Consider the following 22,716-nt stretch of genomic DNA (forward strand, 5'->3'; position numbering starts at 1 on the left):
TGCCTGCAACTGCTGGGTGAAGCTGCTGCAAAACACTGATGACACAAAAACTCCCCCCCAGCAGTACAAGTTGTGTGCACATGAAAGGAAGTGAGGACAAGACAATAATTTTAAAAAACCAAACCCACAAACAAAAGGCAACAAACTACCCACAGCAATTTCAGCATCACCTGGAGAATCAGCATTGTTTACAAGGCCATAAGAACATTAAGAACATTACCTGTAAAAACAATTAATTTAATGCAGTGATAACTTTATTGAAGGAAATAAACAGCACTTGTAAGGGTTTCACTTCATTACACAGAAAGTTGTAAGTCAGAAAAAAAAGGTTTATCAAAGTAGAAATCAAAGAGTGTAAATACATAGAAAAAGCACATCAGGAAACACAACCAGTAACCGTATAAAACATTGCAGAGAATTTTTCTGAGTTTGGTTTTTATTTTACAAAACAATTCCACAGTTGATAAAAAATTTAGTCACATTACAGTGAGGCACATGGTTTTAAGACAATAAGCCATTTGTGTGCTTTCCCTCCAAAATGGTCATCATTTGCTATGGTTGTAAACATCAGTATTTAAGACAAACGTGTTTAAACATCCTCCTCCACCTCAGTTTACAAATAGCACAGTGATCTCACTTTCATGAACATGATTAAGTACCAATATGAAGGAAGAACTGTTTTTAGGAAGCTGGAGGCACACATAGACCCCAACACACTTTCCTTTTAAAAACACGGTTTCTGAAAAGAATTTCAACTTGTGGCAGAAAATTCTTCCTTGGTTTTCGTAACAGCTCATGAACAATCTTATCACTATAAATACTAAATGAGATTAAATTGTTCATATCATCAGTGTTGAACCATTTCAGATAGTACCGGTATTCATAATGGACTTCATCACATGAAACAGAGCAAAATGTTGAAGTAGTGAAAAAAAAAATCCCATATTTCAATGTACAGAGTCTCAGTACTTTGGGAACAGATGACTGCCAACCTCCCTATTTCCCTTTTTAATATAGCTGGAAAGTCAGCTGATCCAGGATATACAAATTTCCTGCTAGAACTGTATGCTAAGGCTGCTTGGTTGAGGTTGTTATCTGTACAGCAAAAAGTGAAAAAAGTGGACAAATTGGTCAACAGGCTGAGCAAAAAGCACTTTCTGTTACAACACCAAATCCTACTGAGATGGGCACCCAACATCAAAGAAGTTTCCTTGGGGAAGTCACCTTGAGTTAAGTGCTGTAGGCAACTGAGCAAGGACTTTGGGAAGGAAGGAGCTTTGTAATTCCAACCAGAAGCTCTCTTTTCACAGTAGAGTGCACACAACAAACATTCCTGCCCTCAAGGACAGTGAGATGGAAAGCTTCAGAAATACCCACCATGCTTTCTGCCAAACAGATAACTAAAGCTGATGATACCAAAACTAAACACAAAGTAGGTTTAATGACCAAAAAAAAGGTATAATGATATAATCTAATTCAGACTGAAAACTACTCAAGGGGGGATATTTATATAGTTTACTCCCCCAGTTATGTAAAAATCATATGAAATAAAGTACTTCAGTAAAGGGGAAATTTCTTTTGCTGATAAACTTGTCAACAGTCTCACTACAACTATTTAAAAGTGAGTAAGAATCTAATGAGTTTTGTTCTGGGAGAGCTATTTTAAATAAAAACTGCTTGTAGATGAAGCAACAAACCCTGAGTATGTTTCACATATTGGTAAGAATGCGGCAAGTCTCTCCTACTGTCTGATGTCCCCAGGAACAGAATACAACACCAAAGGGCAACATTAACCCCAGTGGCACTCTTGTGATCCTTGTGTCCTCGCCATCTTCCCTTCCTGTAAGGGCACAATTGCTTAGCCTCATGTGCTGTGCAGTCAAATGAAGATTAGGTCTTCTCTCTTCCTGAATAAAAGGCTGTGAAGCTGGAATTACAGTTTTAAACTGAGAGGAGAGGGGGAAAGGACAAAAATCCATTTATGTACTATCTACTGGCACTTTCCTAAATTTCCTACTTCTAATTGGCTGTGTTCACAAGAGCCAGCTAAAAGGTTCTAGTTAGCTAGAACTAGTGCACGTTTGAAAACTAATATTCACCATACCCAATTGTACTGTTCTTCCAGAAGAACTGCCAGAGAGTCAGGCTTACCAGAACCCTGCCCAAGCTAGCCAAGGAATAAGAAAAAGGCATGTACTCCTCCTAATCTGAAGGAATCAAACAAAGAATACCAAAAGTCGAATTCTGTTACCGTGGCTGATGAACCTGGAATGACGATAGGAGGTAATGTAACTTAGTTGGAGAGGGGAAAGAGAAACAATGGATACTGTGCTTGTAGCTTTTTCCAGGGACATTCAAAGATACTAAAATTAAAGGAATATTGGAATGTAAAAGGCATTAGGGTTGCATTTCAATTTCCCTTCTACAAAAGGAATTTTGTAAACATTATCAAAGTCCTAAGAAAAGACTGGAATAAGTCCTTTGACTGATGTAAATTAGGTTTTGAACTTAGTCCCTGATAAAAAAAGACACACATCAGTTTAGACACTTGTCTTAGATCAGCCAGGGAAGAGAAGGATCAGTTTCCTTTAATTCCCAGTCTCTCTAGGGAATTTAACCAAATCATCCTTTCAAGAAGAGTAATAGTCAACATATTTATTTCAACACTAACTTTTAAATCCTGGGAGGTAAAAAAAGCACCAGGACGCAGTACTTGAATCTGCATAACTGTTTCATCCCAGCATCAGTGCTGTCTTTCCAAGGTGGCATTTTCCATTCAAATGCCTTTACAACAGTATTCTGGCACCTGGAATCCACAGAACGCTTGTCAGAATCTTTCTTTCATACATCTACAAAGGGAATGTTAAATTTATTTTTTTTATAGGATCCTTACAGGTGGGTGGTACTGACCTTTATAAATTATCAGAAGGACACTTAAATTTAAGATTTTGGATTAATTAATTTCTTAGTAACTTTCTGGAAGCCACAGAACTATTTGCCTTCACTGTGAGCTTATACTTCACAGCCAAGTAGATCCAGATTTTTCCTACATTAAAGTCTTTCTGGTACAAGTCAGGGATACACTTGCCATGCAAACACAATGCTCTTAAACAACTAAACTCTTAGCAGATTGAGGAAGAGATGTTTCAGCTCCCACTAGCGCACTGGAAAACCATAACCTTAAACACTGGCTGCAGCAAGACAGTTTGGTAAGAGGAAAGGGGAAAGTAGGCAAGCATTATCTCACACAGCAGAAGCAGCAATCTGTACTCAGATATTACACTGACCACTGCAATGCTGTGGGAGTAAATGATTATATGTAGCTCAGAAGATGAAGAAAACAGAGTGGCCTTGGAATTTGGATACAGAACACTCAGCACTTGTTTGGAGCTGGCAGAAGGACTGTTCATGCCTTCCTTGCTACCACGGGCAACAGAATATTGTGCTTTCTCCTCCATGCAGAGAAGTTCACTGGTGTGTGCAAGAGTTTTAGCAGAAAGAAAACTGATTCCACTTACAAAGAAACAAAGAGTTGTAACTTATTCACAAGCTCAGAAGCAAATGTCTTCTCCCTGACCCAGGCTGCTTAAAAACAATAGCCCACGTCTACCTTATGACAGCTTGTCCTTTGAGAAAGGACATACATAAATTATTTTATTGCTTGCCTACCATGCCCTTTGCATTGCTCTTATGCTACAGCTGGAGGAGAAGAGAAGCACCTCACTTCATGTGAAAAACATCAGCTTCCTACCTTGCAACCATGAGCAAGGAAAAGAACTCAGGTTCCTGGTAGCTGAAAACATTAATGCACCTTATTTTACAAGTGCTTTTCCAATAGGAACAAGATTTTTCAGATGAAAATGTCCCTTTCATGTATTTTAAGGAAAGACTATCAGTATGGACTGAGAATTAAATATTTCATTAAAGATGCAAACATTTCATGGTTAGCCCAAACCATTTTTGGCTTTAGAATTACATCTTTTAGAAGTCTCATAAACCTAAAATCTTTCAAGAGAGACAGGAAAAGAAAGAATACCAATATTCCATTATCTAAGGCAAACAGTGCAAAGATTAAGTGATATAAGGCTATTTTAAAAAATCCCAAGTTGTTTCAACTCTAGAACTGGCACAGTCCTACCAGAGTCAAGGTCTTCACTTTACAGATTTCACACATTACTTTGAAACTTTTGCAAAACCGAATACATGAATTTATGCAAGAATCACCATAAAAAATTGTGGACCTCTGCCCAGTTCTTCTGCCATTTGATGTCATTTGATCATAAGCCGCTGACCCACAGACACCATTGCTTACAAACCCAAGCAACTGCAGACACTGGGTGTAACACAAGGAGCTTCTAACAAACAGCTGAAAGGCAGGTGTTCAAGACAGAAGCAGGAAACTACACAGCACAGTGATCCAACACAGTTCCTATAACTTTGTGAGACATCCAGTATTCCTGTTAGGACAGACAGACTGAAACACATTTCTTCACAGCATCCCTACAGGCAGGAGAAAGAAAAAAAGAGAATCAGAGTCGCCTGAGTTACATGATTTGACAAGAGTCAATCCATGCTGCTATCCCGCTGACACTGAGGACTGTAGAGATCAGCTGACTGTGTATTAATTGCATTAACATGATTTGCATGACTACACAAACGCCTTAGAGACAAGCAGGTCTGCTCAGTGCCCACCTGCTGTGGAAGTGACACCTGCAAGGCTGCACTGAGCAGGGCACTGCAGAAGCGCGGGGCAGGAGACACAACTGTGCTCATACAGAACAGTGCTCATGGGGGGAACAGGACAAAAGGGACACAGAAGAATACACTTGTCTTGTAGCAGTTTGGGCCAATATTCAGGCATTCCAAAGGTAAGCCTTATGCTCAGCATTTGGTCAGCAAGCTTACATATCCCTATGGGAAGCCCTCTCATTTTCTCCATTTGTGTACTCCCACTAGAGAAAATGCTTATTTCATTTTCAGATGTAACTACTTGTATTTCCTACACCATGGAAAACCTTCTAAAGCCATGACACATGACAATGCTTCTCTTAGCTAATCTTCTGTATGACTAAACCTCAAAATGACAAAGAGTAAGACAGTAGAGAAACTTACCTTGCATATGGTATGAAGGAAATGCTGTACCTAAGAAGAATGATTTTGAAAGTTACTTTTCATGTCGATTTTATTAGAATCACAAATAAGAACAACCCCTCTGATATTCTAAACTGCAAGTTACATAACCAAAATGAAGCTCTGAGTTTGTGAGTAACAGGAAGGAGTATCCTTGCAAGCCATCTTAGCCCAGCCAGGGTATGAAACACTAGGACAAAATAGAGGGGGATGTTGTGAAAGCATTGGAGCTCTCCTGCATCCGGTATTCTTCATGCTCCAACACCAACAGGTAGGCAAGATTAGCGTTGAGGGCTGGCTAGGTGTCTGTATCAGTTTGTGCACTCCTTTGGCGACCTCGCACAGACCATTTGTTAACAAGAACACTGACAGTTTGATTGGCATAACTGGGTCTCTGAATGAGAAAAATACAGGAGAGTGTAAGCAGATAGTAGTGATTAAAAAGGGAAAGAAAAAAACAAGCTCAGTTCAAGCTCAGAGAAATCAAAGGGAGTTCCTTTAGAAATGGAGCCCTGAGCTCTGTCTCCACAGCCTCTGTAGTGGTGTGAGAGACCAAGAAGTGTGAACAGGTCAGCTCCTCACTGATGCCATGTCTTGAGTCTAAGGGATTGGCAAGGTAAAAATTTTCCTTCCACCTAACGCAATGTCAAAATTCACTCACAATTCAGCTACTGGTGTCAGGTGCAACAGAAAGTGGAGTGTGTAGGGGGAAATCACTCACCATGCCATGGCAAAAAACTGTAAGATGCAGAAAAGCAGCGCGAGTCCTGCCTTACGCCACTGGAGGGGAGAGGAGAGGGGAGGGGGAAAGAACCACAGCAGAGACAACAGTGTAAGAATCTTACTTTTAAGATATACTCCAGTTCCATTAACTCCAGTTATATATACATACAGGACTCCAGTACTCACCCAGAAAGCAGAACACAGTGTTAGTATGAGGCACAACTAGAAGAAAACAAACAATTTTAATTAAAAATAGAAACAACTCTAGTTTCTATAAATATTGCAACACTGTAATGAGGTCCTTCACAGAGACAAAAATTAATTACATCATTTCACAGTTTTATTCAATTCTGCATCATAAGAGTTCCCCATATATAAAAGTTTCTTGTATTTAAAATGCTCTCACTATTAGATTTCTGAAGTGAATTAAAGCAATCAGGAAATATCAGGGTGGTATCTCCAGAAAATTATTTAAATTATTTTATGACTGCAAAGGAGCAAGAGGAAGAGGTTCCTGAAGCTCTTTTGCAGGTCCCTACTCCGTCCCACACACTTCTTGTTGTCACAGGGACACACCACATGTCATCATTTTGTGTAAGTAAGACTTTTCAAATACTTTTCAGTTACCACTCTTAGTCTTTCTGCTTCTCCACAGTTCCTGATGATTACATGGCTACCACAGCATTGAAGTTATATCATTACTTAAAAGCTCACCAATTAAAACCATGCCTCACTTTCAAGAACTTCGGACAATTGCTTAGTAGCTCTCCTGTGTACGTATTGACGTAAGGCACAGTCATTCAAACCAGCACTTTTTCTGTTTTCAGAGTTACACTCTGTCTTTCTTTACTACAGGTAAAATCTTGGGGAGTAGTAGGATCATCTTCTGCTTTAACCCTTAGTTTACAGACACCTCCTATAAGTTTTCATTTTCAATTTAAGATATGACAGCTCATTTATCTGTGATAGATGCTGATAATTCATCTTCTTTCATCAGCATCTAACAGCCTTTAGATACACATGCATCATTGTGCTACTAGAGATTGTAATGTGCATCTTTCTGCTACAAAGAAAAAAAAAAACCCATATAGTACTGCATATTCGGACACTAAGACATGCATTGCCAATGAAATCATACACTTGAGCTCAACCAGTACTGACAATAAACGCAGTTCTTGCATTAGTTTTAAGGTGGTGATTTGTATATTGGTCTAAATATATACTGTACCATACATCTAATGACTGGCTTTATCCCAGTGAACAACATTCCAGGAATTCTCCTGACTCCAGGCATCCTGAATGCATACAAAACACACACACACCACACAGTAGCTTTGTGCTTGGATCTGCGAGCATACACAGTCAATTTCTCAAGCTCTGCAGCATCTCTGGATGTGTAAAGAGAAATTGGGAAGCGCTGACACAAGCAAGCACTCTGAAAACATTCAGACTGAAAATGGGCGTTTCATGCAAGTTAAACCACCTTTCAACTTTTTGACTTGTCAGAAGCAAACAGGAAAATTGCAGAGATGAAAAAAATAAATCTGTGTACTTTCAAGAAGAGTCAGTCTAAAACTTATCAGCAACTTTCAGACACAGAAACACACACAACACAAGTTTTGCTATAACTTCCATCTTCTGAAAACAGTATAATCCCAAGGGTGACTCCACTGAATGTTGAAATTGCAATTTCATTCTGTCATACAAGTTTCAAAACCTGAAGCTATCAGCCAGCTGGGAAGATCTAATACAAGGTTACCAAGGCACAGTTTCCCCAGCTGCTTTGTTACAAAGAGATGATTTTATCAAGGTAGAAATACCTACACAGCTCCTTCAAGCCAATCAGACCCAATATAAAAAGACAAAATCATGCAAAATAAAATATCTAGCAACATCCATAGGGCAACTTAAAAGAAATTCATTTCCCATCATTCACTTCTTAGAGCACACACAAATATGATGTTGTGACCTCAAGCACCCTAACAAAGCACATGCATGGTTCACACGCACCAGCCACAGACCCTTAATGCTCATTTAGCTAAACAAGCTGGCTTCAGCTCAGTCTTGCCTAACAGAGAGCTGCTTTTCTGCTGCCACACTAACCCTTCCACTAGAGATGTGCAGCGTTCAACAATTTAAGAAAAGACAAAAAACCCACGAACCAAAAAAACACCCCCAGGCACATCCTGAGCCATAGTTGGATCCGTGGATATGAAAGGACTTCACAATGAAAATTGTTGCCAGGTTTGTATGAGTTAAAAGCGACTCCTTGGATACTTACTAGCATAACAATAGTAGCGATTAAACGCGTAGGCTCAAACATCCGCTTCAATTGTTTCATTGGTCCCATAAGAAACATGGTGCTATGAAAAACAAGTCGAGATGAACACGGAAATGAGAAAGGCAAAAGTGAAACTCGGTAAGATTAAACTGTCTGCTGCCATAGGGGCATCAGTACACTGTGTTGTTATGGCAATCGGTGCAGCAAAACAAATGAAATGGGATTATACAACGAGACAAAATCCATTCCCCCCTTTCTTTGTGCAAGGTATTTACAATTTTATTCACACCTGTTCAGTTAAAATTAACAGTAGTAGAGCAGAACTATCAAGTTAGAAGCACAGGCCAAGGTCAGCTCCAATCAGATCACCCTTGACAGATGCTTTTCTAACCTGCTTTTCAAAAATGCTTTTTAAATCTGCTTTTCAAGAACACCATCCACAGAGGCTCTGCATGGATTGCCAGGTAATCCAGCTCAATTCCTCTACATAAAAGGCTGTTTTCATGCCGGCACCCATTCTGTGATCCCTTACCAGGTCCCTGATAAGGGATCATTTAGGGCCCTGGTGATGGATACTGGATGCATTACACAAGGTGAAAGTTTTATCTGAAGTGATATTTCTGCCTCATATACTATATTATTCTGCCTCACTAGCATATTTCTTCCAATTCCATCATTTATGCTTTCTTGCATCACGCTAAATTTCCACAACCACAGAAAGCTGGGCTTGTCACAGAGCATGCAGGGCTTTGCTTCAGGAACCTCGAAGGCCAGGAAGTCTTACTACATATGCTTGCTCTGACAGACAGACTGCCCCAAACAAACTCACCAAAACAAACAGAACACTGCCAAATGCAAATGGCAAAGAATTATTTTTATCTGGAGGAGGAGGAATCAACAAATCAAAACCCTTAATGCTTACAGCATGAGTATGATTCCTGTTTACTGATGAGCAACTTTCACCTTGGATGAATTACTAATAACAATTTAAAAAATTAAAATTTTCTTTAGCATTTCAGGGCACGACCGGGGAAATGCTGTTCTGTAGAATTTAACAAGAAAATCATCTACAAAAGGAAATCTCTCACAAATGCAACAGCTTCTGCCACTCATGCACTATCATTCTGCTTTTGTTTGTCATCTGTATTAGGGAAATTATATATAAAGATGGTTACCTCCCAATGGATGCAATATTCCCCAGGGTATAAAACACAGCAAAGAGTACCAGCCCTTTCTTTGGTATCCACAGCAGACAACTACCCTAAAAAGGAACATTTAGAGAAAGGGGGAGGGGGAAATTAACAGGTTTTAAATTGAAACAAACGTATCTATCCAAGAAGTGTCACGTCACGAAAGAACTGTTAAGAAAACTTCAAGTCAAACTGCAGAATTACGCATACGAAAGTAAATCGCGTTTATTGGCACTCTTGTTAAGAGTCAGTGTATTGCATCTAACTGGAACCGAGTCAAAGGTCTCCACAGAGACTCGGAAAAACCAAGCAGCAGCACAGAGGGAGGCTGTAATTATCTGGGCTCCTGAAACTCATATACTGGGGAGATCTGGCAAAAAGTCCTTACCAAGATCGAGCACAGGCATCCGATCGCAAAACACGCAATGAAACCTTTCACTCGGGTGCCCCACCCTAAGGAAGTTGCATCGATAACCTGGAAACGAGGAGAAAAACAAAAGCACAACTTCTTTACTTATAGCTCTTGCCTCCTACCGAGCGCGAAAACTTCCTCTCGGGCGCTGCCTGCCCTGTTCAGGCACCCTCCCGGGGGTCCCGCGGCTCCGGGCCATGCCGCGGCTCCGGGACCCGCGGGTCAGCGGCGGCGGAGCACACGCGGGACCGCCCGCCCGCACCACCGGCGCCTTCTCGGCGGCGGCTGTTCCGCCGCCGCGCCGAGCACACCGGGCACGGGCGGCCGGGTCCCCCCACCCGGTAGCGGGGCGGCAGCGCTACCTCGGCCAGGCCGCTCGGCTCCTCCGCGTCGCGGCCGCTCAGCACCCGCTTCAGCTTGTCCATGGCTCCGCGCACCGCCCGCCCGGCCGGCTGGCCGGAATGCCCTGCACTGCCCTGCCCTTCCCTCCCCTCCCCAGAGACTACCAGCCCCGGCAGCCACCGCGCCCACCTGCACGCCGCAGGTAGGGGAAGGCCGGCGGGGCGGCGCGAAGACTGCCGGGGAATGTAGTCCGGATGTGTTGGAGCCTATCGCCTCCCGGCACTTTCCAATCCATCCCTTGGCAGTAGCAAAACTTATTTCATAGTCAGTGACGTTTCATTTTAATTCCACGACTGTGGCTCTTCTCCCGCTCACTTTATTTTCATAACGAGCCTAGCAGTCTCCTGCCAGACAAAGCTGTGTGGATGCAAAGTCCTACTAGCAGCCAAAATTCAGCATCACAAGTAGCTATTTCAGTTTCTTTTGCTCAGTTAAAAACAGAAATGCAAAATGTTTGGTACGTTTTATTTAGCAACATACAAGGAACAATATAAACTGCCACATAAAACTCGACACAAAACAGCCAGAGAACCATCCCACTCCCTCCCCCCCTAAAGTTATTTATTCAAAGTGGTACTTTTCTGTGGAAAAATTGTGTCAGAGCACTTGCTGTACACCAGTTTATACCACTGCTTCTTGGTAATCTGTGTGGTGTAAGAAAGTCACAAAGCGCTCCAATTTTGAACTTGTTGTAACTTCCTAAAGGTGTTCTTGTGATTTCCCCAACACCACTGAAATGCACAACACCCTTTAGAATAGATGGAGAGCATGTATCTATAGTCAGGATACAAGTCAATGCCATAAAACTTTACCAACAGGTCACAAATTAGGATGTATGATGGACAAGAGAAAACACACAGTATAAGCTAATCATGCAGAGTGCCCTTTCCACTGCTCCCTCCCCACTCTGTGGCTTTCCCCCCCACACTCTATTTTAGACCAAAGGAGTTTAATGTTAGCGTCACTGACCAAGCTCAAATCACAGTATGAATTAACAAATGCAGAAATAGTTTCTTTCATGCCAGCACTACATGAGCTCTGCTCCCAGTCATACCAGCTGTAAAAGTGTTTTTATAAGTTCTAAGGCATGTATACTAAAATATGCTTAGAGTAAGTGCCATGATTTGCTACTACCAGTCAAAACTCTTCACCCCCATTTGTCATTCCTTTCCTTTTCACTCTTTCCTCACTTCCCTCTAACACTGGAGTGGACCCAAATAATCTCCTATTACTAAATGGATTTTAATCTCTTCAGTGCTGCATCCATTTGCAGTCCTTTTCTTCATCCTGACACTAAAATGTTTAGGAAACAAGGGCAAGAAGATGAAAAAATGCCAATAGAATTTAGGACTGTAATGGGGAACATAGAGGACCTTGCTTCTATTTCAAAGTGGCCATAAATTCATTCACCCAGATCATGTCTGATAATTATCTGGTAATTATCACAGCTGACAACTTCTTTCAGAAACTGTTTCAGTTCTCTTCATTCATCTTATAGATAATTTTTTGCAGTAATCCTTTCCAAAGGATTCCGAAGATAAGGCTGAAGGTGCATTCAGAAAAAAGATATTCTAATCAATAACTTTGTACAAACTAATCCTCAGTCTCTCTGTGAGGTAGGCATATATTAACTCTCATTTTTACGTACAGGGAATGGAGGCAGAGAAAAATATCTACCCCAGGGTTAGAGTAAATCAGTGACACAGGAAAAACTGTAGTTAGTTCCTGCCTTTCCACCTGCTGTAGAATTCACTAGACCCTCAAATAAAAGTGAAATCAGTGTGTTATTTCTGTTTAATAAGGAAACAGTTACTTAGATGGCAGTACACTTTTCCTCCCCAATAAAAACCTCAGGGTCTTCTCTACATGAAAACTTCACAAAATATATTATTAAATACGAGGTTTTGTGGTGGGTTGCTTCTAGTAAGCCATGCGGTGTAGAATATGAAGATTTTTAAACAAAAACCCCAGGACATCAGAATGCGTCCGTGCTCTTATCGGCAAGCACCTTGCACCACGGGCCCTGCTTTTCACTGCAGTTACATGCTTCCTCCACTGAGCGTCAGCAGCAAACCCAGACAGGCCTGCGTAGCTGTCCCGTTCTTAGGCCAAACCAGTAGTATACTGCACAATTTCCAAAAGCAATACAAGTATTCAGTTTCATCTACAGTGTTGAAACCATGACTATACAAGTGACCACACTTCTATTAATACTAGAACTTAGAAGAATTTTAAAATAAACCAAAATTATACATCTGGAATGCATGTTAGCATCCTTCTAAGGCCATAAAGGATCTCATTTCTCAAACTGCAAATACCAGCATCCTTTAGGGATCAGACTTACCCAGCCTTAAGTGTCAATGCATTTTTGCAACTTGGCTGTCAGGGCAGTAGAACTGTCCCATGTGGGCCAGTGCAGGGCAATGCCTTTCCAGCAGCGTACATTACTGGAGCAGCACAGGGACCTCAAGTGAGAGTCCCAGAACTGCCCAGAGAGTCCCAGGACTGCCCACAGAACTCCAGCTGACACTAGATTAAACCAGCATTTGTGAAGAGACTTAGAGTGGCTCTCTGTTAACCTCCAGCTCTCCTGCTCTGGAGTTAATGCTTCCCAAATAATTTTTACCTTTATACAGTCTCAAACAATTATACTTTTTTCCCTACACTTAAACCTACCTCAGATGAAATGAATATTCTTAGGTGAGACTCTGGATCAGAAACTACAAGAAGTAACTTTGTTGGTTACCAGTAGAGGAAGCCAAGCAAAATGGGTAGTTTAGGACAGACAGATTAAAATAAATGCAGAGGAATTTTTTTTTTTTTTTTTTTACTGTGGATTATTTCTCAATAAAAATAAAATCATGCCAGTTTTACAACTCTGGTAGTTTCATCGTATCTGAAGCAGCAATAACAAAATCTTCATAGAATTTTAAGCGGACGGGGGTCCAGACAATACTTCTGCCTGCTTGGTGAACTACACAGAACCCAGACTCCCAACAGTCATTTCTCCGATGCTGTTGAAAACTGTAACTCACCACCAGTCTATCATCAACACCAAAAACAGGTTAAAAAAAAATCTAAACAAAAAACAGCATTAGCAAAACCTGCTTGAAATGTTTTCTCTCAAGGCTAACGAAAAATTAGCCAAATTCTTCATTCCACTAGTAGTGAAACACCCCCCATGCCAACAACTGCGATCACATAATCTCCAGTATACTTCAAGTCCTTATAAAGTCACATTTATTTAGACTTAGCACATGTGGTTTCCAGTGATGCGTCTGGTTTAGGCTCCAGCTTCTCTGGGAATTCTAGTTTTTCACAGATTGTCTCCTTTATGGGTAGATACTGCGAGATCTCATTAGGTTCCGTGAACAGGGAAGGTGGAACGTTCTAAAAAGCAAAACTTTTACATGAAATGAGTGAAAGAAAAGAGGGGATAAGGAAAAGTATTCCAATCCCAAACTATTACAGACAACTTATAATTCACTGGATGTAAACACCACTCCAGGCAAACTTTTTAGAGGCAAACGAAAAGTAAGGGAGGAGGAAAGATACAATAAAATGAAAGTTCAGGCATTTGTCATGAATAAAAATCAACAGCTGCAACTCCAAATGTACCACAGATTATTCTGAGCCTTAAAACTAGAGTTTTAAGGTGGCCTATTAACCTCAAATATTTGAAAAAAACTGAAAGAGTCTATTACCAAACACATCTTAACCCCTAATACGGCTTGGAAGCACACAAATTTAACACATGAAATTTGACATCATGGGACATGGAGTACCTGATTTTACAGCTGAACAGCTCTATGAAAAAATAAAATAATAAAACATTTTATTAACTCAATAGTAGAAAAAGTGACCTAATCCCATACCCTGTCATGTGATGTGAGCATTTACAAAATGTAAATCGGCTCGAAAATCACCAAAAAAAAGCTGCATAAGCAGAAAGAACTTTCTTCTGTATTAATTCCAAACCAAACAAAGAAGGATTTAAGAGACACAGTATTTTCTACGCTGACCATAAAACTAAAAAGCAGACAGAAGGAAAAGAATCAAAGTTTTAAAAATGCAATACCTTTAGACTTGATATTTTGCTTTCCCTGGATGTGTATTCTCGCAACATATAGGTCTTGTCAGCCTAATGGAAAAAAGCAATCATCCAGTATCAGTAAAACAAGCATTTTAAATACATTTAATTTAAGAAGCATTGGAAATCGGCTGACCACGAATTTTCACATAGCAAAAATGTACATTCAAATTCATGAAGACAGATCACAACAATGTTGTTTTTTTCCAAAAACCACCTGTGTGCATATTAAAAAAAAATTCTATGAATGTGCTTGTTCATTTTTACTCAGCTAAAACTCCCACACATCTACACAGAATTACCAAAACCCAAATCTTTACATCCTGTATATTTTGTGAGATACCAGAACTCAATGTACTATGGATAGTTATTTGCTAGTTACACTTGCTGTCTAACTCTATTAGGTAAGACAAAGATAACCTACTTGAAGACAAGACAGTATTGAACTCTTTACTGCTGCCTATTTTTCCTCTTGTACTTCCTTCTCTGTGTCTGTCAAATGTATTTAAATGATTACATCACATGAGGGGTAGCCTACTCTGCTCATACACAGGGCATTCAGCACTTGGTTGCTAGCTCAGCACAACCACAATAATAAAGTACACTCGGAAGTTTTTGTGCCCTCAAGCATCAGTATTAAATTAGAGGAATATCACTGGGTCACTGGAAGTAAAATGGCAAGGGAACCTCTGTAAAGTAATTCATGATGGAAAGTAAGGGTTTACCTCATGATGAAGCCTTGTATCATTCATCCTGATGAGTACCCCATCCACTCGCAAAAAGAACCTCAGCAGCACAAAAAAGCTGGAGGGCATAACTCTCTGCAAAAATAAAGATGGCCTATTCAGCACCTTACAAAGGCTTACTTTAAGCATGTACTTGTCTACATCAGATATTCACAATGTAAGACAATATGAGAAGTTTTCAAGAATGAAGTCAAAGTTTGGGCGGTTGATTTACTACAGCTATGACTGGCCAGCGGGGCAGACAGTATCTCAAAGGACTATTAGGCAGGACGCAGGAGGGAAAAGATCGTCCCCTGGAACAAATGACAGATGACAGAGATTTCAAGACAACATGACTTCCACTAAGATCATATTTCTAAGAGCAAGGATGAAGAACTTTGTGCTTTAAAGTTTAAATCCCAGAAGGAACAACATGCAAAAAGCAGCTGTGTTTTGCATTAATCAGCCAACTGAGTCCCCAGGTATCTTTTATACACCTCCCAATACTCACTACTTTCACACTCAAACTTGATACTCCATGATCATGGAGTTCATCTTCAAACAGGAGTACTTCTTCAAAGAACATAATTTGTTCCCTGGCTTTCAATTTCTCTGTATTTATGTGTTCTGTTGTAGGAACAACCTAGAGAAAAATATTAAGAGCAGTTAGCACATTAATTTTTTGCCAAAGTACATAAAGTTTGTCCTGATATTTTGAATTCCACAGTTTTAAAAAGGAAAAACTTCTCGGGCACTAAGCTTAAGACACCCCAAATTTCTAACACAAAAAATTAAAATCAAAGTTTCCAAGAGTTTCTTCTTGGAAGTAATATCAAGCAAAAACAAAAACTAAGAGTAGAAAATTCTGACTAAACTTCTGTCTGGGTACCAGGCTCAGTAGGGTTTCAGCTGCAAACAATTCTGCTTTCTTTCAAAACATTTAAAGATGTCTTGTGTTTAACACACTTATGAGAAGTTCAGGTTTATAAACAGATTTCTGTACATTTAGCACCCCTAGCCCACAACATACCTTGAAAATTATTCTATGAAAGCCTTTCCACAGAAATCAAATACCTGTATGTTTTCCATCTCATGGTCTCCACAGACACTTTTGGTGTCCAAATACGATGGACTAACATTGTTTATTTCTATGCTGTACTTTTAATACCAGCACAACTCAAATGATCTCTAACTAAAGCAGTTCTAGTGAATTAATACAGATTATCTGCTTAGTAGCAAGCAACCTGTATGCAGTAAACAGAAGCTGGGAACTTCAGTCTTATTTTCACAAAAGTAAAGACATGGGAGGGCCTGTGAGTTTAAATATGAGGAATTACTGAGCTGCTGTTGCAGAAAAACATCAGGCCATTGAAAGCAGCCAGGTCAGAAAGCAGACAAACATGCAAGCAGCAGAGCATGAAGGCACTACAGAATGACATAGCTGATAGTTCTGCTGTAGGTGAGCAGCTTGGGGCTCCAGAGCGGCCCCCAGCAAGAGCTGAAGCCTCCCATGTGCTTTAATCCTAAAATGCTTTAAGACACCACCCACCCTCGTTATTAAAATAAGCCATGATTTGATTAGGATAAAATCATGAGCTGAGACATATGAGAAGCCCAAATTACACTTTGAAATCAGAAATTACAAAGCACAAAAGATTTTAAAGAAGGCTACTGAAAGGTAAATGACAGCTTCAAAAAAATTTAGCTGAAGCAAGATGCAGTCAGCAATTAACAAGAAGAAAATTATTACCTTTAATGTTGCAGCGTCTCCCAGCAAAGTTCCTTTGTAATCTGTTGTATAAGTCCAGTCATATGGCTTGACAACTTCCTTACTGTGCTCAGTCTCACTCCTCAACAGTGAAAGAGAAAACAGCTGTGTAGTAATTGCTTTATAGCAATTCTCAAAAAATGACAACCTCACATAAGACTGTGCATTAGAATTCCGACACTGCTCCTAATGAAAAACAGCAGAATTGTCTGAGCTGCAATCACAATGTCAAGATTTAATCATGGTTTCACATGTGTTTCCATAATAACTTTGAAAACAATTATGAAATTTCTCAATCTATCTTAGTTCTATGACTCAAAGATTCTCATGCAATACTGCTGAAAAATTTGTATTTCAAGATCAATGGTTCTTTAAGTAGGCAGAACGTGATCTCTTGACAACACACAGCAATCATCAGCACTGCAATTTAGCTTAGTTTTCATAACTTTGCTTTGTTTCTGTGCTTCATTTCCAGATGCTCTACAACTAAATCCAATCTGGTAAATACTAACCATCATAATTAGTTCTCATGCATGGTAACTGCTCTGCTTTATTCCTAAGGCTAAGATTTTGAAAATGTACAGCACTTTGCAACACCACACAATACATTCTTGTAATGCTCGAGGCTCTGTGAGTTTGAATAAACAGAAACAGCCTTAAGTCATCTTAAACTTGACATTTACTTTAAGAAAACCATGACACAACTGAAAAATACAGCTGACCCAATTTAACAGAAAGGATGATGACAGAAAAGAAAAGCAAAGTGAACTCTGTGATCACATACTGTATCCAGGGAGAATCAAATGCAATGTGGTCCTCAAGAGTTCAGTTTGTTCCTTTAACCACTGTATGACAGTTTCATATACAACACACCAGTACTTGCCCACTGGTGATAAAATACTGTACCTGCTCTCTTGCCACTCCTCTGCACAAGCGACTTTGATCATACCTTGACAATTATTGACACATTTTAAAGCATCTGTAGCATTGAACTCAATTCCAAACCCATGGTCATGCTGTATTCTTAGGACATTGTCTCCAAACATCATCTCCGGCAGGGAAGGCATGTGTAATTCATCAGCCAACCTGCAGAGAAAAATAAAAGAGGCATCAGTCAGCTGACCACAGCTCAGTGAAAGCAGTCCTTGTTTTGGAAACAAGGATTCTTTAGACCATAATAACTTAGAAGACACATCGCCAGGTTAAACATTTCACCCGAAATGCAGACTCATTGATCTGAAGTGACTTTTCCACCAAAAAAAGTACTCTTAAAACATTCCTTCACCACCTTCACCATCAGGTTTACACAAAATTCTCACACATGAGGAATCAAGAGTATCTGAGAAACACGTAGAAGCTATTTTCCATCTGTGCTAGCAAATCTCTCGATGGTCAGAGGACCAACTTCAGGTGCTCAAAGAAACTTTTAGGAACAAGGACTCATCATAAGCAAGTTTGAATTCACTGCAATGGTCCATACCTCCAAATTTAGAAGCCTAGAAAAAAGATGCTTAAGACAACCCTGGCAGAGTATATAAAAAGTGCAGAAGACACTACTGTACTCTGCTGGTAGAAGACACATACTGGCACACTTCCTAAACTTTTCCTCCTCACCAACCCGACTTCCCAAGATCAAAAAGGAATATCTGACATCTGGAGAGGAGAAAGCTTTAGGAAATACCCCTATTTGAGTGAGGGGAGGAAGAAGAGTGTCCTCATCATAATGTTCACATTGGTAAGAAGGCATTCCTGAACAAAAGTGGTTATTTCTGTAACCCTGAATACAAAAGAAGCGTGTCAACCTAACTAAAATAAAAATAGTAAATTCACAGACCGGGAAAGTAAGATCCTGTGTTTTTCCCAAAGAAGGTAGAATAACATTATGAACTTTTCCATTTCATCAAGTGTAGGAATCCTTGACCTGCAAAACCCAAGCCCTGCATAGAAAAGAGTTCTTGGCTATGGCACATTTAATCCTTCACCTTTCCACACAGGTTGCTGAGGGATTTTTGCAATATATATTTGCCAGAAATAAAATTCCTACAGATACTAATAATGTTCCCCAAGCAATAAAAAAGACAAAATGGGTCTCTGTGACCTTGTTGCACCGCCTACAACTGGCCTCAGGTCATTGATCCACCCTGTCCAGATCTGTCTGCTGAGCCTTCCAACCCTCCAGTAAATCAACAGTTCCATCTGGCTTGGGGTCATTTGTGAACTTACTGAGGGTGCACTCAATCACCTTGTCCAGACTATCAATAAAGATACTGAGGAGGACTGGCCCCAATACTGAGCCCTAGGGAACACCACTGTTGATGGGCAACCAGCAGGATGTAACACCATTCACCATCATTCTTTGAGCTCAGCCATCCAAACAATGTTTTACCCAGAAAACAGTGCACCCATCCCAGCCATAAGCAGCCATTTCCTCCCAAAGAATGTCTTATTAGCCTCAAAAAAGGTAAAAAAGCAAGATAAATGAAAGTACATTTAACAAGACTAATGAGATTCCTATGTGTACTGAAATTTATTCCAGAAAATGAAACCAAGAAATATCTGCCAAATCCATCTGTCTTTAAGGTCAGTTATGGCACAGCTGAACTCTCCAGTTCCACATTAGCAAATCTGACTTAAATACTTGATGCCAATACAGGAACATTTCCTCCAATGATTTCACTGGATTAGAAAATCCTACAAGAAGAGAGTGAATTATAGATTTTTAATGAAAACCACTATCTTAAAATAGCTATTACTGAGACATGGTATGAGACGTTAAAAATATTCTTTTTCAAAAGTAATTTTAAAAATCAGGCTTCTGATTAGTGGGTCTCAGTTCACAGAGATCCAGAAATCCAAAACCATTATAATCATACAATCAGAATGGTTTGAGATGGAAGAAACCTAAAGGTCAAGTCCAACCTCTCTGCCATGGGAAAGGACACCTCCACCAGACCAGGTTGCCCAAAGCTCCATACAACCCGGCCTGGGACATCCCCAGGGATGGGGTATCCACAGTTTATCTAGGCAAGTTCCAGCGACTCACCACCCTCACAGTCAGGAATTTCTTTCCTAGGGTCCAATCTAAATCTCCTCTCTTTCAGCTCGAATCCATTCCCCCTTTTCCCCATACTACATGCGCTTGTAAAAAGTCCTTCTTTATCTGTCTTGTAGGCGGCCGTCTGCAATCACTAAAAAAAATTTTGGAAATTACCTGTAACCCAAATCGCCCGAGTTCTCCAGCCGGAGAATCAAGCTTGAAGAGGAGAAACAACCCCGGGGACCGAACCGCGTCTCCCCCACCCCGGGAACGCCGCGCGTTTCCTTCGCAAGGCCATCCGATGCCCCCAGCCCCTGGCTGTGGCGGCTGAGGCCGCAGCCCCGCGGTGGCTCCCCGAGCCGATGGGACACCGTGCTGTGCGGTGTCCCCCTGCGCCCCCGGCCCGGAGCCCGCCCCACCTCTCGGCCTGCGCCGACTTCATGATGTGCGTCCGGGCGGCGCTCAGCTTCCACGGCCCGAAGGTGAAGTCGCGCCGGCTGCTCTGGAAAACGGGGTGCATGGCGGCCTCCTCTCTGCCGAGCAGAAGGCAGGCGGCAGCGGAAGGGGCGGAGGTGGCGGAGCCCCTCTACTCCCGTCTCCTCCCGTCTCCTCCCGCACGGCACTCACGGCACTCACGGCAGCGCCCCCGGAACCGCCGCCCCGTGGCGTTTCCGCTTCCAGGGCCGCGCGGCGCGGAGCCCCGGCGGCGGCGGCGGCGGCGGAATCCTGGGATGCATCGGGAAGAAGCGTTGCCAGCAGGGCGAGGAGGAGCATCCTGCCCTTCTGCTCAGCTCTAGTGAGCCCACATCTGGAGTGTTCTTTCCAGGACAGGAGAGACAGAGCTCCTGGAGCGGGTCTAGCGGAGAGCAGCGAAAATTATTTAAGTGACTGAGCTTCGTTACGTGGAAGGACTGAGGAAGCTGGGCCTGTTCAGCCTCGAGAAGAGGTGGCTGAGAAGGGCCCTCATCAATGTGTACAAATATCTAAAGAGGGGATTCCAAGAGTATGGATCCAGGCTCTTCTGGGTGGTGCCAAGCAATGGGACAAGAGGCAGCAGGCAGAAACTGATGCACAGACGCTCCACCTGAACACGAGGAAGAACTTCTTTACTGTGCAGTGTCCGAGCACTGGAACAAGTTGCCCAGAGAGGTTGTGATGCCTCCACCACTGGCGATATTCCAGACCTGTCTAGACACAACCGTGTGCCATGTGCTCTGGGATGACCCTGCTTGAGCGGGATGGTCAGACCAGATGGCCCATTGTGCCCCCTTCTGCCTACCCAGTCTGTGATTCTGTGAGGTGATATGGCGGGGCAGATGGCTGAGGAAGGGGGTCTGTCACTAAAGGACATGAAAGAACACAAGCACACACCGCTGTTCTCAAGGTGAAGAGAAAAAGAGAAGTTTATTTTCTGACTCCAACATTTATAGTTTTCCAAAAGTGACGGTGGATTGGAGGGTGACAGTGCCACCTCTCCAATGACACTGGACAAACTAACAGTCTATCAAATTTCTCTTCCTCTATAAAAGAATGCAAAACAATGAGTTATTTACAGAAAGTGTGTGAGAAAGTTCACTACAAAAATGTCAACATTAGAAGGCTTAGAAAATCTTAAAATATCAGGGTGACAGGGGTCCACACTTCTCTGTGCTGCTGGAGCCACTGTGGGGAGAGTGGGCTCTCTGATCTCCTCTGCCAAGGATGAAGAGCCAGCAAGCTCACCCAAACCCTTGTTCCAGCAAAGCTGGGCTGCAGAAGCCAGTGGAGAATGTTTGTGTGCCCCACAAGTGCTTGTGCCTCCAGCCACTTCCCCATGCGTACTTCACCAAGAGCAGTGGGACAGCTGGGTAGGAGCAGTTTTGGGGAGCTCTGAAGCCTCTGGTGGCCCTAGACCATCTCCATGGCCACACTCACAGTTGCAGCAAGCATTACCTGGCTCCATCACACAGGTGCCCTGTGCTGTGTTAGTACACACACGTGTGTGCAGACAGAATCACATCTGGGCAAGGTTAGAATGGGGCATGGCGGATCATCTGGTCCAACTTTTCCTGTTCAAGCAGACTCATCCCAGAGCACATGGCATAGGATTGTGCCTAGACAGGTCTGGAATATCTTCAGTGAGGGAGACTCCACAACCTCTCTAGGCAACCAGTGCACAGTCACTTGCATGGGAAATGAATTCTTCCTCACATTCAGGTGCATCAGTTTTTGCTCATTGTGGAAGCTCTTGTGCTGGTTCAATACATTTTTTAATGCTGTCCAAAGACTCTTTTAAAAAGTGCAATGGCATAGTAAGCTTTAAAAAGTCCTGTAGAAAAATATCAGTAGAACTGGTTGAAAATTTAAAAAAAAAAAAAAGAAAAAATATAAAAGAAAAAAAGTCAGCTTAGTATTCCAGCACTGATGGGTGGGTGCTTGTCTTGCTTTTCTGCGTCATCAAAAGGGCAGACTAACTCCCTGTGGACTTCCCCTGACACAAGAGCAAGACACACAGTCCACCTCCTGCTGTTGGAACATTGAAGTGAACTGAGGCAGCAGCCACAGGAAACTGATGTCCACAGCATTAAAAACTCCACAGAGCAATCAAAATACAGCACAGCTCACATCAGGGCAGTCACTCTCTGTGCTCAAGGGCATTGCCAGGGAAAGGCAGGAACTAGGGAGGCACAAGCACAGTATTTGATTTTTGTTCACCCTTTACACTGTGCCCTTTATACTGACACCACATCCGATGTCTCGCTTCAGATGTGCGTGCGGGAAAAACTCTTTCCCAAATCTTATTTGTGTTACTTTTAATAGTGTTTGGGGGTCTAGGAAGTCTAACACTTAGGCTCTACGGCTGCCTGGCGCTACGAGCCGGGGCAAATGACTTTACCTTATCCATGAAAAGTACTTTTCCTCTGCCTTTTAACCGAGTTCCCGGGAAGTGCGCGGACCGCCCCGGGGCAGGCGGGGAGG

The 22,716-nt window shown here is 41.8% G+C and overlaps 2 protein-coding genes across 3 annotated transcripts; both read right to left on the reverse strand.

The window, feature by feature from the left end:
- Positions 1–248: 248 nt before the first annotated feature.
- Positions 249–10,200, reverse strand: SFT2D2 (SFT2 domain containing 2). The gene is made up of 8 exons (XM_084227085.1): positions 10,099–10,200; positions 9,713–9,799; positions 9,310–9,395; positions 8,135–8,216; positions 6,040–6,075; positions 5,852–5,910; positions 5,113–5,142; positions 249–4,500 (listed from the first exon to the last, which is right to left on the reverse strand). The coding sequence occupies exons 1-8, from the start codon at positions 10,159–10,161 to the stop codon at positions 4,461–4,463; spliced, it is 483 nt and encodes a 160-aa protein (XP_084083211.1). The 5' UTR covers positions 10,162–10,200; the 3' UTR covers positions 249–4,460.
- A 516-nt stretch (positions 10,201–10,716) lies between these two features.
- On the reverse strand, positions 10,717–20,415 carry TIPRL (TOR signaling pathway regulator). 2 transcript variants are annotated; one of them, XM_084226162.1, is made up of 7 exons: positions 20,178–20,415; positions 17,628–17,807; positions 16,704–16,803; positions 15,465–15,596; positions 14,954–15,049; positions 14,217–14,279; positions 10,717–13,528 (listed from the first exon to the last, which is right to left on the reverse strand). In XM_084226162.1, exons 1-7 carry the CDS (start codon positions 20,276–20,278, stop codon positions 13,379–13,381), a joined length of 822 nt encoding a protein of 273 aa, XP_084082288.1. In that variant the 5' UTR covers positions 20,279–20,415; the 3' UTR covers positions 10,717–13,378. The 2 variants fall into 2 exon arrangements, with proteins under 2 accessions (XP_084082288.1, XP_084082289.1); XM_084226163.1 differs by having other exon boundaries at positions 13,370–13,541.
- Between the last annotated feature and the right edge of the window lie 2,301 nt (positions 20,416–22,716).

Source organism: Fringilla coelebs, assembly GCF_963513975.1.
Source record: "Fringilla coelebs genome assembly, chromosome: 2".
Classification (NCBI taxonomy): domain Eukaryota; kingdom Metazoa; phylum Chordata; class Aves; order Passeriformes; family Fringillidae; genus Fringilla; species Fringilla coelebs.